We start from the raw sequence: 17,489 nt of genomic DNA, 5'->3' as shown, positions 1-17,489 counted from the left end.
GGGTGAGGGTGGGGAGAACAGCAGGTATCAAATGGACTTGGGAAGCAAAACTCTAATAGTGTACAGAGTAAGGAAGATTACTTTGATGGAGATATGCAGGAACTGTTACCTAGGCAAAAGGGGCTGAAGCATTTTTTAAGTCCAGAACAACAAGATAACATTTGGAAGCAACTCAGGTAAATGCCTTCTTAATTCACTGGAGTATAAGAAGAAGGAGTATAAGAAGTAATAGCCAACTTCAATAAAAGTAGTTTTAGCCTTCCTGTGGAGTTGATTTCCTGATCTGGTCTACTGAGTGGGGCTGACAAATGGTGAGGGTAAAGGCTGGGAGAGAAATGGCTGTGGTGGGGGATGTCTAGTGATCAGAGGGGAAGAGGCATGCCTACACCCCCAACATAACTCTGACCTGGCTTTTAAAATAATAAGGGGCAAAGGATAACACATTTTACATATATTGAGGCTGGTCTTGGACAATGTTGGGATATGGGGGAAAATGTTACTTTTATATGGTACCGTTCATGACTAGCTTAAACTTAGCTCATTCGTGGACTGAGGATGAGATAAGATAGAGTTGTAGGAACAAATCAGGAAATTAGTGTTATTGGGCTATGACTGTGCCATGCTAAGATGCAAGTGAGAACAAGTCCTAAGACATAAAGATATAAAGCAGCAGATGGTGAATGATAATCTCTTCCATTTATAACATGATAATTCCATGAAGTAATCTGGCTTGCTCTTTCTGTCAATAAAACACCATATTCCTTCACTCTTTAATCAGGTTTTCCTCAATATGGCACCCTCCAGATGTATTGCACTACGACTCTCTTCTTTCCCTACAAATCTTTGCCTTAAATTGTAATGTTATTCTGGAAATCAGAAACGGAGGCTCAAGACTGCCATCTAATGGGCATCACAATTACTTTTACTGTACTATACTCAACCAGATGGAATCATAATTGCTCTTTTTTTCCTAACATCTCCAGATGTCTTCGGAATACATGCAGACTAAGGATTCTGGGAGGTTGCTGTATTTTGTGTGATTACTTGCTGCTGAATCACCCTGCTGTATCTGCCTAAGACTCATTCCAACCCAGCACTCTAATTTTCAACGCTTTACTTACTCGAGTGGTGTTGGGGACACCTAGGCTCAAGTACACCGTCAGGCATGGAAGCTCACTGGTGATTTGGGGCCAGTCATTTACCTCACAGGGTGGTTGCAGAAGGGAAAAATTGGACAAGGGAATGTACGCCTCCCACCTTGAGCTCCTAGAGCAGAGTTCCTCAACCTTATCAACTTTAAGATGTATAGACTTCAATTCTCAGAATTCCCCAGCCAGCCATGTTGGCCAGGATATTCTGGGAGTTGAAGTCCACATATCTTAAAGTTGCCAAGGTTGAGAAACACTGGTTTAATGGTATTGCACTGACTCCCAATAGGTTTCTGAGTATAATTCAAAGTACTGGTTTCAAGCTATAAAACTATTCATGACCTAGCTCCTGGGTATCCTCAGGATTGGCTTGTTCAAGTAGAACTGATCCATTCTGTTTTCGTGCCTCAATAGGGATGCTTAGGGTTTCACCCATACATGGAGTTTCAGGTGAGAGGGTGACCAGGAGATAGTTTTTCTCTATTGTTGATGCATCCGTCTGGAATAGCCTTCCAACTGAGATTCAGCTGATGGCCTCTCCACTGGGGTTTAGGAGGGCTGTTAAAACAGAACTATTCCATAGAACATTTGATTTGTAAGAGATGTCACCACTGATTGGGGACTCTGGGTTGGGTTAATGTTAATGTTTTTAAAATCTATTTTTATGTAAAGTAGTTATTGTTTTATGTGACATGGATATAAATCAGCAGGAGGTCCTTTGAAATTATATATATAATATATAAATTATGAAATGATAATATATAAAAAATGAAATTATATATATAATATATAATATATTATAAAATATAATTTATAGTGGGTGTGCATTTATATCTGCATAACAATAAATACATATTTTGTTACTCAGGAACACATTTATAGATGCATTACAAAATCCTAAGCTTCATAAAAAATTACACATAAAAAATACTTAGCAGAGCATGGTCGAGGACAGTTTAGATTAGTCAATATTATCTGGGAGGTTCATGGTGGCCAGGATCAATTTTACTGCCAGCCCTATAATAATGTACTCTGCAATTTAGCATTGGAGCATCATGCATCATTGTTTTTAAAAATCAAAAGTCACAAAGAACAGCAACGCTCTTCTATTCTGTAAATGTTTTGCTATTGTTTTCTTTGATTAATGGAAAATTTGTATTCTCCTCTCCTCTCCTCTCCTCTCCTCTCCTCTCCTCTCCTCTCCTCTCCTCTCCTCTCCTCTCCTCTCCTCTCCTCTCCTCTCCTCATTCTTTTTCCTGGGTTACCTTCAGCCACATTCTTTGAAAGTGATGAACAGCTGACTGGTTACATCACCACTCTTCAACAAGATGGTTTCTTCTCATCCATCCTGGAGGAACAAGATAGTGCTGGAATAGAGCATCACAGTGCAATTTGTATATACATATTTAGATCAAATAAAATGTTTAAAGGCTTTTTGGTATGAATGCATAATAGTTACATACCTCTCCAGGCAGTAATTCTGTATTAAAATGTTACAGATAATAGTGATCCTTTTCTGAAGAATACATGACTTTTACTGCCAATGGCAATGAGCGAATTCTTAGGAGGAAGATAAACAGAAGATAACCTGCCTTCCCAGCTTTTCCAGCCTTCATAAAATTAGTCATTGGTCTCCATTTTTTCCACTGTGCCCATCAAGCTGACTACTGATTATCAGGGATATGGAAGAAACCCACATAATGCCTAGGGTCTGCCCCACAAAGTGCAGGCTTGAGATGAGCATGTTCCTCTCCTTGGCCATGAATGGTCTAGTGACTGGGGGGAAGAGGCATGCTGGCAGCTTCGTACAGCAACCAAAAGGAGTGCAAGTTTTGCCTAGATCAAATTAAACCACAGCAGAGAAACCACAAACTGGGCTCCTGCCAGCACAAGTCAAAAATGCCACTTTTAAAGCACAGCAGGAAAACACAGTTGTAGCCAGCCTCCACATGTGATAAAAGTCATCCGAGGGTGATGTTGTCAACTCAAACCTTCTCAATTTGACTGTTGAGGTGTAGATTGCCTGCAGTTAGTAGATCACAGAGGAGCCCCTAGTGTAAGGCTGGGTTCTCAGATTGATTAGGATTCAAGTTAATTGATTATGTGCCATCACGTTGTTTTCAGCTCCTAGTGACCACACAGATAGATTTTCTCCATGACAATCTGTCCTTAACCAATCTTTCAGGTCTCCCAACGGTGCACTCATCACCACTGTAACTGAGTCCATCTACCTTGCTGCTGCTCATCCTCTTCTTCTCTTTCCTTCCACCTTTTCCAGCATTACAGCCTTTTCCAGAGTGCTGGGGTTTTGCATAATGTGTCTGAAGTAGGATAATATGAGCTTGGTCATTTGCGCCTCGAGTGATTGTGGGGTGCTACCTATTCTCTTTTACCTTTGAAAACATTTGCTATTTTTGGCTCAGGTATCCTCCATTTTGTTTCCTTCGTCTCTTGGAGCCTGCCATGCTCCAGGATTCCCCACAGGACTCAAAACATAGCTTGGCCTTTGTTCGGATCCAGCCAATCGATCCTAATTACCAGGTTTGGGACTTGGTGTGAGGTGAACAGAACACCAAGACGAAAATCAGACTTTTTATCCACTTTATTTCAGAGCTCTAAATAAGTTGGAGACTCCCAGCGAAAGGAGGGAGTCCTGATTACAGATTTTACATAGCTTATATACTTTTTCTTCACAGGATCCACGTGACAGTTTAAACAAAGAAACTGGTTAACTTCTTATAAACATCTGTTTCACCAGGTCATGGTGACTTCAACCAAAGATGGACATCCTTCCAGCTATACATTAATTATTACTCATTATCCATCTTAAACTTATCTTAACCACAACTCTCTTCCCCTTACTCTATCAGGATAACAACATTACAGGCATATAAATCTTGTATGTCCTGTCATTTGCCCCAGCCATGGCCCCTTATCAGACTGACCACAACTGGTTTCTCCCATCTCTTCTATAGGATCAAGGAAATCACAAATCATACAACCATTCTTATCTTCAAGGATACAATGAAAACATTAAAATAGTATATTTAAAGCTAAAAGACTACAAAAACAAGCAAGGGGCTTACAAGGAAGTCATAAGGCACATGACTATCTTTAGAAATTGCATGGGCATATCATTGGGAAGAAATATATCACTCTCGACAAGAATGTCATTGGGAAGGAATATATCACTCTTGACAAGAACACTGAACGCAGCTTCTGTCACAGATGCACACATTCTCATATGCTAGCCCCCTACCCATGTCTTCATATGCAGGTACAACTTCCACATACTCAGGTCCACTATCAAATTCAGTCCCCATCACCTTTGTTAGGAAGTCTGCATTGTAGCATTTTCAACTTCTGCTGTTTCTCACCTTTAGTGTGAGTTGCCTGACAGTTGCTTGAGCACACGATCTTTTCTAAATCACTTCCCTTGTCTTGAGGAAGAGTGTTAACTTTCTTTTGGTTTGGTTACTGCAGTGTCTCAGAATGAATGGGAGTCACCACTTTGCTCATTTATGGTGAGCAGCCTTATTCCATACATTTTAACATTATGGCTGCAGTTTCCAAGGTGTGCTCGCTGTTCAGTCTGACCACTAGAGGATGTCTAGGTCGCCATTCGCTGCAGCCATTACAAGGCACATTGCTTGGGAGACCACAATATCAAATTGCTATCTAACCTGGAGCAATCTCAATACATAGTGTCCTCATTCCTGTTCCAATGTAGAACCAGTTATATAGGGAAGTGATGGGATGTGTTCCAAGAAAGGATGGGCAGACATTTATTACGGAAGTTTTAATTTGGATTACTGCATGGAGGAGAATGTTGGACTCTACAGTATAGCCTAAATAGCCCCTCCAATTCTGATTCTTTTTTCGGTCTCCACAGCATCAATTATTTGGAAAGAATAATTTCTCCTTCGTTCCTCTTGCTTTTTAGGATCATGTAGTGCAAGTCCAAATCCAGGGAGCTCATTATGCAACTTTAGGCTAGTCAGGAGAGACAAGCATGCAGAAGAGAAAAAGCTGAATATTAATGCAATAATAAATACCTATATAAATTAATTTTAGTCTCTATGAGTTGCTTCAGGGAATGACGCAAGAGAGCTCTTTTAACTTTTATTGTTTTGGCGCTGGATACGTCGCTTCCAAATCATTATAACCGCTGATTGATGGCTAATGTGTCATTAAGAGTCTTTAATTTGTATACCGTCTATGAGCAGATGTTACCACTGCTATATTAATAAAAGGCAAACATTACTTCCGAAACGATCAGGAAATCCGACCCGCAGATTAAAGAACCTGCGGGCTGATTTAGCGACCCATCAAGCTCAGCAGTTCCATCGGTCTTCGTTTGTTGCTGCCTGAAGTAACAACACGCGCCGTTCTAGGACTCATCAGCGCTCGAGGACGCTTCCCTATCTGAGCTCGATTAGCGGTACTTAGTGGTTCCGGTGCCGCGCTGGCCGTTCATTCCTCCTAGAGATGCGGTGACGGGTCCGGATTTGGCTCTTGGGGCGGTCGCCATGGCTAATGGTGAGCAGCCGGGTCTTAGTCCCGTTCTCCCGCTCTGAAATGCGCCCCTGGCCGTCCTCTCTGGGTGATGTTGCGCGTTCCCCGCTCGCCGGCCCAGCGACTGCTCATGCTCCCGCGAGCGGGGCGGTTCCCTCGGGTCGGGGGCCCCAGGCCGCTGTGGGGTTCGCGTGTCAGCCTCCTTTTTCATGCTCCCGCATCCCCCGAAAGCAGGAACTGTCCACACAGTCGGCACTGACTTTCTTCCTGTTCTTCTCTCAGTGTATTCCCTGGACGGGCTCTTGGTCTTTGGCTTGCTCTTCGTTTGTACCTGCGCATACTTCCGGAAGGTGCCTCGCCTGAAAGCCTGGCTGCTCTCGGAGAAGAGGGGCGTCTGGGGTGTATTTTACAAAGGTAGGAGTGTCGCATGGAGCGCCAAGGACCGGCGCAACAACGCAGAGTGGGAAAGCTTTAGACAGGCAGGAGGAAGTCCTGTCGGAGAAGCGTTCAGAGTAGCAGAAGCCGGGCTTCCTGCGTCTTGGGGACGAAGGGCAGTTTAGATCAGGGGTTCCTAACCTTTTTGCCATCACACCTCCCTTTAGTGTAATCTTAATGTACACACCTCCCCTAAAAAATCCAAACAAAACACTAAAATGAACAATGAAAACAATACAATGAAACTTTGGGAAAAGTGGATTTATTGTGACAATATGCAACTAAAAGGTTCTTCATGCCTCCCCTGGACTCTGTCTGCACCTCCCCAAGAGAGGTGCACCTCAGTTTTGGAAACCATAGTTTAGATGGAAGATAGTTTGGCATGTAAAACAGACCAGGACAGATAGGAGAACTTAATTAAACAACTGCTGTATGTTCCCTCAGTGATTTAGCTTTAAATCTCTTTATGTTTGTTTATTTGATAAAGTAAGAGTGTGTTGGCACTTTGATTTAATTGGAATTGGCAGTTATTGCTTATATACAGCAAACTTGAGGATTCATTGAGGATTTTTCAGTTTTAGCACTTGGTGTAGCATGCACACTGAAATCAGAGGGTTTAATCATGCTTAACCTGACATTACTGACAAAGGTGGTGTGACAATCTGCTGGTGATTGACTCACTTTTTCACTGGTTGAAGGAGATCAGCAAGTTGGGTAGAGGCAGACCTCTATTATTGTAGTGGTCTCTGCTGTGGCTGAAAAGGTGCTGGCAGTATTATAGAAAGATTGAGTTGAAAAACCTTAAAGAGATTCTGTGAGCAGGATGCAGAAATGTTAGGTCCAAAGGTTGGAAGTTAGTGAGGTTAGCATTGCACTCTTAGCGTGCATTGCAAGATTTTTTTTTATTTTTCTTCATTCTCAAAGAATTATGTGAAGTAACATATGCTCACTATTGTTTGAATAATAAATGGACTTTGATATTTTTCAGCGGCAGTGATTGGTACCAGACTTCATTCAGCAGTGGCAATATCCTGCATTGTCATGGCTTTTTATGTCCTTTTTATAAAATGAATCCCACTGCTTCAGATGGACAACTGTTTAAATGAAGATGCTATGCTCTTTTGCTTCAGAGGATTGTACCTCTTAGCAGAATTCACACAGAACCTATACAGATGGCAAGAAGAAATTCTTCTGTGACCACGTCTTGCTTGAGACCAAGGGAGTGTTGCTTAGATAGCAACAATCTTTGCTTCTAAGAGAGTTTCAACAAAAATCAAAAGTTTTATGTGCAGATTATTAAAATCAATATTACAGTCTATACAAGAGAAATATCACAGGTTTATGGCAAGTAGAAATGAGTGATGTTTTTCCAGAGCCGGATATAATGTGGAAATGGAAAGGTTACTCCTGGTGTTCCTTCTGTCCCCAAAATGTAGTAGCATTGAAGGGATGTAGATTTGTTTTCTTTGATTATTGCACTTTGAGCTTAGTTCCCAAACTCATTATAACATGAATAATTGAAGATAAGGAACTAGCCAATGATAGAATAAAGCATTTGTGCACTGTGAAATTCTTGAAGAATTGAAGTATAAAGGAAACAAAAATATAATTTGATGATATTCACTTATCTTTTGTTAAAATTAATAGTCTTGCCACCTCATACAAATGGCTGAGTATGGTTAAACTGCCATGTTATTCTGTAGAACTCAGTTTGCAAGTAAGAATTACAACTTAAACATCCAAAATGTGGTATAGTATAGGAGAAAGCAGTGGGAGCATATGCTGTTACATAAGATGTGAGATGTTAACTTGTTTAAATTACATTTAAAGATCATAACTTGTATATTTTGAGAAGTGTACAGACTTAAAGATTTGTTCTAGTCTTTATTTTCAATGATATACTTTTAAATTCTCTTCATTCCATCCTTCCCCTTTATAGTAACCTCCTGTCACCATGTGCTTAAAGCATAGGAGGTACTCTTCTAAAATAGAAGCAGTAAAAGAGCATGTTTGACTTGTCTGTTTAGTTTATAATGTTGTAAGTGCTTGACAAATTCACAAATAGTTTCAAGGTTGGCCCTAAACATTTTTAATCCATTGTTTGTATAATACCAGTTCAACCTGAGAAAGAAAGCCAGTTTCTTTTTCAACATTGTACATTTTGTTATAGACAAAAACTGTCACTAATTACATATTTATAAATCAGCAAGAACACTAAAGCTATAACTTGGCCTTTGGTATTCCAGCAATATGCGTTTGAATAAATTTGCCTTATTTTATCTTCCCTATACTTCTTATCTGATATATACTGGAACCTTTTTTTCTTATGTGTGATTTCTTGCTGGTTGGAAACTATAGAAATAAAAATGAATTTTGTCACTTGTATGATCAGGAAGACCAAAGCAGAGGTGTTACTTCTCTGGGTAGTAGCTTGTTAATCCCCGCATTTAGAGGATTTTATTTCAAGGCATGTCTCCAGTGGAAGTGCGGCCCCCATATCAGATCTTTTAAATGTATTGCATAAATAGTTGATCATATTGCTATCCAAAATATTAATGATATAACTTAGCAACCAGTAAGGCAGCCTTAAAAAAAAACTTTTTGTCTATTTGAAGATATATTTTCATTTTTGCTATGAAAGCATTTTATCTAAGCAAATGGAATAAAATGTTAGGGTCTTAATATTTTTCTGAAAAAAGATCAATCTGCTATCTAGCGATGTTCTGGCCTAAGATTATTAGTAATTTAGGCAATCTTTTTATAGAGATTTTATCAATACATAAAAATTCTGGGAAACCATAATGCTGTCAAAGATCAGTACCAGGATTATTCCATAAATGAAGACAAATGCCAGACTCCAAAATATATAATTATTCCTTTATTCCTTTTGTCAAACTTTTAGAGAACGTGAAGGAAATTGAATGCTAACAACATTTAGGTACAGTACTCTGTAATGATACACACCCATTTTCCCTGATGGGATTATATGAAAATATATACCATGCACAAGAACTGGTTCAGTTTTATCATTAGAATTCAAATGCTAAAATCTGCTCAGTTTCTAGCTATTCAGAAGATACGTCAGTGATATCAAGAAAAGTTGTCAGAACATTATGGAAAAAATATATATTTTGTACAAAGTTGAACTCTGTACAAATTCCTTTTAAATAACCATTGGAAATGAACTTGCTTGACCCACTAAACCTTCCCTTCATTTCCTTTCTTCACCTAATTCTGATGACTAAGTTTTGCAGTGAAGTATTTAGGGGTTTTTTTTTAATCTTTAATTTTATATCAAACATTTTTAAAAGAATGTGAACCATGAAGAATAAAAGACATGTAAAAAGAATAAAAAATAAGATACAAGTAAGAGAACATGGGATCTGAAATGTCATGGAAATTACAGTTTTTAAATATATTATTAGTTGCCCATAAAGCTATGAAATATATCACTTTTTAAAGGAAAAACTAAACATTGCTATTAAACTGGTTAACACAGAATAAAACACTAATTGGAAAAATAGGCTGTAATTAAATCGACACTGGAGATCAAATTTCTCATAAAATTGAAATACAGATTCTAAACAGAAAAACCGAAATTTGGGGTATGGTACAGATCCATATATTAAGTTAATATATTAAGTCTAAAAATGGTTTCCAGTTAGAATTGAGTTCCACATTAGATTTATTTTTTAAAAATGAAGTTACTTTGGACATCAAAGCATACTCCTCTAACTTGATAGCCATTCTTGCAAAGAAGGAATCAAACATTCTTTCCAACAAGATGTGTATAATATTCTTTCTGCAGTTAATATATATAGAGCTATGGATATCTGTATGCTTAGAAGGAATACACATTTTCAATAAAAATATTGCAGGTTACAGAAGGGATTATACTTTAAAAATTTGTTTCACTGTAATATGAATCATTTTCCAAAAAGGTTGATCTTCATGGCACTGCCACCACAGATGAGAAAATGATCCAACCTGCTCCTTGCATTTCCAACACATTTCAGAAAATGAATTATTCATTTTAGCAATCAAAACTTGAGTAATATATCAACAGTAGAAGGTCATCCACCAGTTTAGGTATAATATTTGGGTTAAATTTGATATTCTTCCATTTAAATTCCCAATTTTGAATCTCTGAATTCAAATTCTGCATCTATTTAATCATGAAATCTTTGACCTGTTCTGAATCTGTGTTTCACTAATAGCTTATAAATAAAACCTAGTAAATTTTCAAAATTGTATGTTACATGATTTTAATTCTTCTAAGGCCCTGAGTATTCCCCCTTGTTTCTGCAGTTCTTTTTGTGTTATACAGTACTATTTATCTGAAGGGACTAAAACCAGTCAGGTACTTCACTAGACCCTTGTGAAGTAAGAATCTGAAAAGAATCTGAATTAAGTTTTGCAATCTAAACAATTTGTTATCTTTCCAGTGGCCAAATATTTTGTCTTCAAAAAAATGACACTAAGAGGGAAAAACATGAGACTTACTCTTTTTCTGTATTTATCCCAAATATTCAATGCTTACTACTTATTATTGCATGGTCTCTTTTAAATTGTTTGTTTATATTTGTATCAACCCATACAACTTATGCAAGCCATATAGAAATGCAGTGAAGCATCTGGAGCATCTAATACTGTTAACACACAATCCTAATAGTGTTTATTCAATAGTAATATCATTTAGTGAGACTTGTTCTGTAATTGGTTTATTTAGGACTGCTGCAAATGAACCTTTTGCTTACAATTCCTCAGTTCTTCAGTTATCTGCACCTTCTCTTTCCATCCCTGTTGTGAATATGAGACTGCGCACATATAATAAAAATGTCTGTGACTGGTACGATATTATCAAGCAAAATGGGAGGGTTTAATTGCAACACTAAACATTTTTACTAAGCAGTCAGGTCTATAGAACACTGAGGTGAGTTACTTTCTGCTTGTTTCTGTTGAATTCTCCCCACTTATTTCCTTTATTTAATAAAGTAAAATGACAGCTGTTTATAGTAATTGTTGCAGAATCAAAATAACAGGGCATCATGTATACCCGAAAATAGAAACAAAGATGGGGTTTTATGCTCTTTAAAGCCACTGTCTTTGCATTTGAACACTTAATTTATTTCCATTTTAAAATGGATAAAATTTCCCATATATGTTGTTGTTCAGTCGTTAAGTCGTGTCTGACTCTTCGTGACCCCATGAACCATATCATGCCAGGCCTTCCTGTCCTTCACTGCTTCCCTGAGTTAATTGTGGAATATGAGGCTAAATTTTTGAAAATCTTGTAATATTTTCAATGTCTCATTGGAGAAGCCAACATTGATAGTGGTTGTTCACTTGTATACTATGGTCTGACAATTTTATCCATATATTTGAAGGTAAGAGAAAATAATTTATATCATTTTGTAAAATAATCTAATGTAATTATATCCTCAAAAACATATATAGTACTGTACCCACAACAAAGGTAGATAACGTTTTAAAATCTGCATTTGAATACACACAGTTGTTATCTTGGTTTTGAAGCTAAATGCTTTGTAGAATCCTAATTGTTTGGATGCAGTATAACTAAGAGATGGAAACTCTGGTGTTATATGAAAGATAGAAGAAATACCCGAAGTTTTTATGGCAGGTGGAAAGTGCCAAAACAATTTTGACTGCCCATATTCATGGGATTGCATTATCTTCCTCATGAGATGGGCAGTGTCTAAATTCAAAATATAAATATTTTGCTTGCCTTGCCACATGGTGACCTCATTCTCAAATTATAGTGAAGGGATTATGACTTTCGAGGAAATTTTAGCTGCAATTATCCTCGTTAGTTTTCTAATACAGATGCAAAGTATTGTAAAATATTGTGCGCATATAAAATTACTTAACGCAGTTCCGGTTGATGACTTCTTGGTGAACAGCATACTTAAAAAGTTTAAGCACAATACTATAAAGTGCCAGTAATGGAATTATACACTTACATTCAGAAAGGAAACAAATAGGCAGTACTGTTAAATTATTTATGGCTCACTGTACCCGACTGACCATCTGTGTACTTCTGGTGAATCGTTTGGAGAGTAACGCAGCATACAAGTAATCATGGATGCGCGGGGGAAGGGGTCTATATTCAAGTGGAAAGGCAGTAAAACCAGTGCGTGTTCAGCTACTTTCTTTTTCATGCATTGTTCTCAAACTGCTGCTTACCCAGCAGCCTTAAACTCTTTCCGAAATGCTGGCGACGCGAACGCTCGCTAACGCCCAATCAAGCGCCGGCTCTCCTCGCGGCTCTGATGCGCAGCGCTCCCTCCTCCCTCGCAGGATCTCACATAAAGCCGCAGCTCGCGCGAGCGCTGGCCTGAGATCTGTGCGATTCCCAGAATCCAATGCGGACTAGAAAAGCCGGGGAGGCCCGCCCTATTTCTGGTGGCAGCCGGGGCGAGTGAGCGTGGTGTGGTTGGGGTGGAGTGGGGAGCGAGTGTGGATCGGAGGATGCTTGAACCGCGTCTCTAGTGTGCGTGTTATTTAAGGCTTCGGGAGGTGTATGTTTGTGGCTCTGCGCTGCAACAATTACTTTCTTTTTACACGTTGATCTTATTTGATCGGGCCGGGATGTCGCCGCCTTCCCGGCCTGAAATGAAAAGACCCTCTCCTGTGAAGCCCTTGGCGCTGTACAGAGAAGCAGGTTTAATGAGCACGCGGCAGTTTTGTCGGAGATGATGAATTGATCAGATAGATGAGGCTGGAGATTGGAAACTTCCTTCTCCTAGCCAATGTGTATCGAAGCGATTCTGATCCGGCTTCAGCCGAGCAGCTCCTGATTTTAAGACGTCCTCCCGATTTTTTTGTTCCGGTCCGAAGAGTATTCCTCGGGCTAGAAGCATCGCCGTCCGCTCGAGTCAGGATTCGATTTTTCTTAGCTAACAGCCCTGTGCTGGCAGTTGAGTAGGTCTTCTTTATAAATATTAACAAAAGTTAATATGCCCAGGAGCATTGCGATGCTCTAAAGTTCGAACTGTAGTAGTTTATGCGCCTTTGAAAAACGATAAAATGGATTTTATCAAAGCATATGAGTGCATGGGTGGGTAACGTGCTGTAAAGATCCCCTTACAGCTTTAGACTAACATGTATGCTAGTGTGTGCATACATGTTTGAGAAGCTGCTTTTTGAAAAATACTGCTTCTAATACCACAATTAAAATTCCTCCACAAAACAGAATGAGAAACTCCCAGCTAGCATGGTCAGTAGTAAGGAAATCTGGGAGTTTAAAAAGTTCATCAACCCTTCTGAAATTTCAAAATGTGACCTTCACTTGAAGCCTAAATTAAGTTACTGAAGTGGGACAAAACCTTTCCATGATTCTTCCTATTTGTTTGTATTTATTGGGACAATGAGCCAATTGTAAGAGATTAAAATTTTGCCTGGATTGTACTCTCTCTGTCCCTTCATTTTTCTTTAGCTGACAACTATATAGTTTAATTTCTGCTGATTTTCATGTCTTGGTATGCATTCCTGGCAACACAAGAATTATGCATGTATAGAATACAGTACATTTTTAGCAATAGTAAAATTAGAACACTGCTTCTAGGATCAGTTGGACTACCAGAATTATTGAGTCCTGCATGTTGTCTATATTTTCTTAGTAGGAGACTTACACAGTTAAAAAAAAAAACTTACAAAAAAGTTCAAATATTTGGTGGAAATTAGTTCTACAGCATGCATTCTGGCTTATTTCAAAATTGCAACTTTAAAGTGTGGCATCCTGTAATATATTTTTCAAGTTGTGCATCAGTTACGCCCTTTCCTGGATCGGGATGCCCTTCGAACAGTCACTCACACCCTTGTTATCTCCCAGATAGACTACTGCAATGCGCTCTACATGGGGCTACCCTTGAAGAGTATCCGGAAGCTACAGCTGGTCCAGAATGCAGCCGCGTGGGGTATTGTTGGTGCCCCAAGGAGGGCCCATATAACGCCTCTGCTCCGCGAACTGCATTGGGTGCCAGTTTGCTTCCGAATCCAATTCAAGGTGTTAGTTATCACCTTTAAAGCCCTACATGGCATGGGACCAGGTTATCTAAGGGACCGCCTCTCCCCTATGACTTCAACCCGTCCCACCCGATCACACAGAGAGGGCATGCTTCCAACCCCCTCAGTGAAAGTACTTCGACTGGTGGGGTCCAGAAGGCGGGCCTTCTCTGCAGTAGCCCCTGCTCTTTGGAACATCCTGCCCCCGGAGATGCGATTAGCCTCCACACTCCTGGCCTTCCATAAGGTTTTGAAGACCTGGTTCTGCCATCTGGCCTGGGGTGAGGTGAGAATACCTCAAGCATGGGGATGGCTAGCCCCATAGAGGCCTTGGCCTTCAGCCTCAGGTTTTCATCCCCTTGGTCTCTCCTTTTTAGTTATGTTTTAATTTATGGTTTTATGTGTTTATATATTTATGTCCTAATGTTTATTGTGAATTGCCCAGAGTTTCCCCATTGGGGGGAGATGGGCAGTTGAAAAATTTAATTAATTAATTAATTAATAGAAAGAAAGAAAAGAAAGAGAAAGAAAGAAAGAAAGTGTGGCATCCTGTAATATATTTTTCAAATGTGGCATAATGTATTGTTTGGGTTGCTGAATTATAAACATTTGATTTCTTGATGTTATTTAAGGCACACTAGATACTCATATCTTTTGCTGAAATTGTGCTAGAAATAAAGCTGATTCAGTTTCAGTGTTTTTGGAGTGTAATCTTTCCATGATACTGAATCCAGAGAACATACAGAAGAATTCTGTTTGCTGCGACAGAGCAAATGAGAAAATTATAGGTAGTTCCTAAGCCCCCTGAAAAGTCTGTTATCTGTGTTGGAAAGCTCTTTAACATAGCATGTGAAATAATATAGGCAGAAATAGATTTCTGTGAAACCTGCCTTGCTGCCCTGTTCCTTGAAAGGGAAGTTTGTGCTCTTTGAGAGTGGAAAGAGATCTATTCATGGAGTAACCACTTTGAATCCAGCCTTTATATGAAATGTAGTAAGATAGACAGACAGACAGACAGACAGATAGATAGATAGATATAAAAAATTGTAAATTTTATCTCATCATCCAGCAGGACAAGCAAACTAATTTTAGATAGAATTTAATTGTAGATTAGACAAGCCAGTTTCTGTGATTGGTTGAAAGAATGGCTAAAATACCTTTAGCAGAACACATACTTATTGTGTGTCTTGGCTGAAATTCTGACCCAGCAATTTAGAATGGAAATTTCACATTTCTTGTTTATCTGAAATTTAGTTTAAAAAAAAAAAACATTTAAAAACGTGATAGATTAGACCAGGTGAAAGTGACTCTTCAGGTGGTTGACGTTTCAATTCAAATCAGAACTAGCATGGAGGGAGACTTCTAATGAGGACATGGCAAACTGATGGTCCTAAAGGAATGGGGGACAGCATTACGGCTGAAAACGCCGGCCATAAAATCTCTCCGTAAAAAGGAGAGATCATGAGATTGCCCACACAACTGGACAGCTACTCCACATGAGTAGACCGCAGGAACCGAGGTTTTTGCGGTTGGCTTCTGAATCAAGGGATTCCATCAAGTGCATAGTTGTAATGTAGCCTATATGGACACAAGGTTTGGCCAAATCTTATTTCTTAATCACTTTGGAATTACTTTTTTACTACTTTTTAAATATTAAGAACCTTTGGAACAGCAGTTTTATGGTATTCACTGGGTGATTTTCCTTCAGTCCTTAACAGAAGGAGTTTTAAGTATGAGTTTAAGAACTTACAAAGAAATTTAGGTGGGAATAAACAGCAAAAGGGTGGTTAGAGTTGTTTTTAGAAAGTTATAAATGGACTAAGGGTCCAGATGGATTTGAAATAAGATTTTGAAATTAAAAATAATCTTTCCCATGGGAAACTGTTCATGTTTCACATTCGGGGGGGGGGAACATGACAAGATGGGACTTTGAAGGTCAGACACTAGAAGGAATCAGAAAGAAATAAAGATTATAATTAAATGAGAAGAACATTTAAACTCGATTTGCTAATGCAGAATGGAGCAAAATACTTTAACATTGGATGTATTGAGAGATATTTGTGAACAACAGACTCAGAAGTTAAGACTAAGTTTGAATGATGAGGTTTGAAGGATTTGTTTAAAGATAGAAAATGAAATATAAAAGTAAAAGGAAGGAATTAAAGTGGGTTTATTAGATCAAGTTTATAACAGATATGCCGTTATTTCTGGCAACCCTTAATGGATTTTTGCTGATTACAATGGAACAATGAGGCTTTAAAGATTTATTTATAGAGAATGAGGTGAGATATGGGATGAAGAGATTGTTTGTTGTATTTTAAGAGATGGTGATAAATTGTTGTTTATACTTGTTGGAACAAAGGGGAAAGTTACTTCTTCATATATTTCCTTTTTCTTTTTATTTTTTTTTCATTTTTTTCTCTGCACTTCTCCCCTTTTCTTCTATTATGTAGTTTGTATTAGTTTTATATGTATAATGTAATCCTTAATAAACTTCTTATAAAAAAAGAACTCGCATGGTAAGTGGCAAGGGATTATGTTCCAAGCATCCTTAAGATACAAATATATAGTTAAACCTTTAATGCTAATTAATTGAGATGTTGTAATGCTTAGAATGTTTATTCAGGGAACTGCATGATTTGATATTCATATTATACAAGAAGGAATATAGTTGGCTTGGAACTAAAATCTTAAACAGGATTATCTGGGATCTACAAAAAAAACCAGAAAAGCAGAAAAATTGCAGCACAGGTACCAGAAGGTAATAATACTGAAAGAAGATAAATGAAAAGAATATTAATCAAGAATGCAGATTAGACTGTCAAAAGAAAATCTTCAGCAGAGGAGAGCGGGTTGGGTCTAAAGAAATGTTACTGCAGGTTGGATTAGTATAAATAATATTGGAATAGGAGAGAGTTAATACTAAATAATGAAAAAATTGGACAAAGGAGATAAAAATCTTTAAAAGTATGGCTTGATAGGTGAAGATAAAGGATCAAAGAGTAGATAGGAAGTGGGTAAACTTGAGAGGTATAGAAACTTATCTTTCTGGGGTCTCCTGACTTCTTTCTTAGAGCAAAATTCTCACAACCCTCAGTTAGCATAGCTAATAGTCTATGCTAATAGTCTTCTCAAAGGTACCAGGCTGCAGAAAGTGATAGATATTTTAAAGCTCCAAGGGGAAATACGAATTAGTACAATAATGTACCATAAACCAACAACAAGCAATTAGAAGTAGATATGGCTGGATTTGAGATTCATTTGGATTGGCAAAGTTTTGGCTGCAGTTTGCTTTGCCAAACTTGTCTGCACACAGCCATGGTGTTCATTAATGACATTAAGTGCTTTGGCCCCTTCATCTGTGGC

General features: G+C 38.4%; 1 protein-coding gene and 1 non-coding gene across 2 annotated transcripts; both read left to right on the top strand.

Moving 5' to 3' along the window:
• Positions 1 to 5,558: 5,558 nt before the first annotated feature.
• TMEM167B (transmembrane protein 167B) lies at positions 5,559 to 10,346 on the top strand. Its single transcript, XM_025170037.2, has 3 exons — positions 5,559 to 5,687; positions 5,946 to 6,077; positions 7,087 to 10,346. Exons 1-3 carry the CDS (start codon positions 5,678 to 5,680, stop codon positions 7,167 to 7,169), a joined length of 225 nt encoding a protein of 74 aa, XP_025025805.1. The 5' UTR covers positions 5,559 to 5,677; the 3' UTR covers positions 7,170 to 10,346.
• A 2,179-nt stretch (positions 10,347 to 12,525) lies between these two features.
• On the top strand, positions 12,526 to 12,895 carry LOC112541281 (small Cajal body-specific RNA 2). The gene has a single exon (XR_003085299.1).
• Positions 12,896 to 17,489: the final 4,594 nt, after the last annotated feature.

This window comes from Python bivittatus, unplaced genomic scaffold, assembly GCF_059951505.1.
Source record: "Python bivittatus isolate LINGU-HERP-01145 unplaced genomic scaffold, Pbiv_v1 ctg000700_np1212, whole genome shotgun sequence".
In the NCBI taxonomy this organism is placed as follows: Eukaryota; Metazoa; Chordata; class Lepidosauria; order Squamata; family Pythonidae; genus Python; species Python bivittatus.
This window is presented reverse-complemented; position numbering and strand designations above follow the sequence as displayed.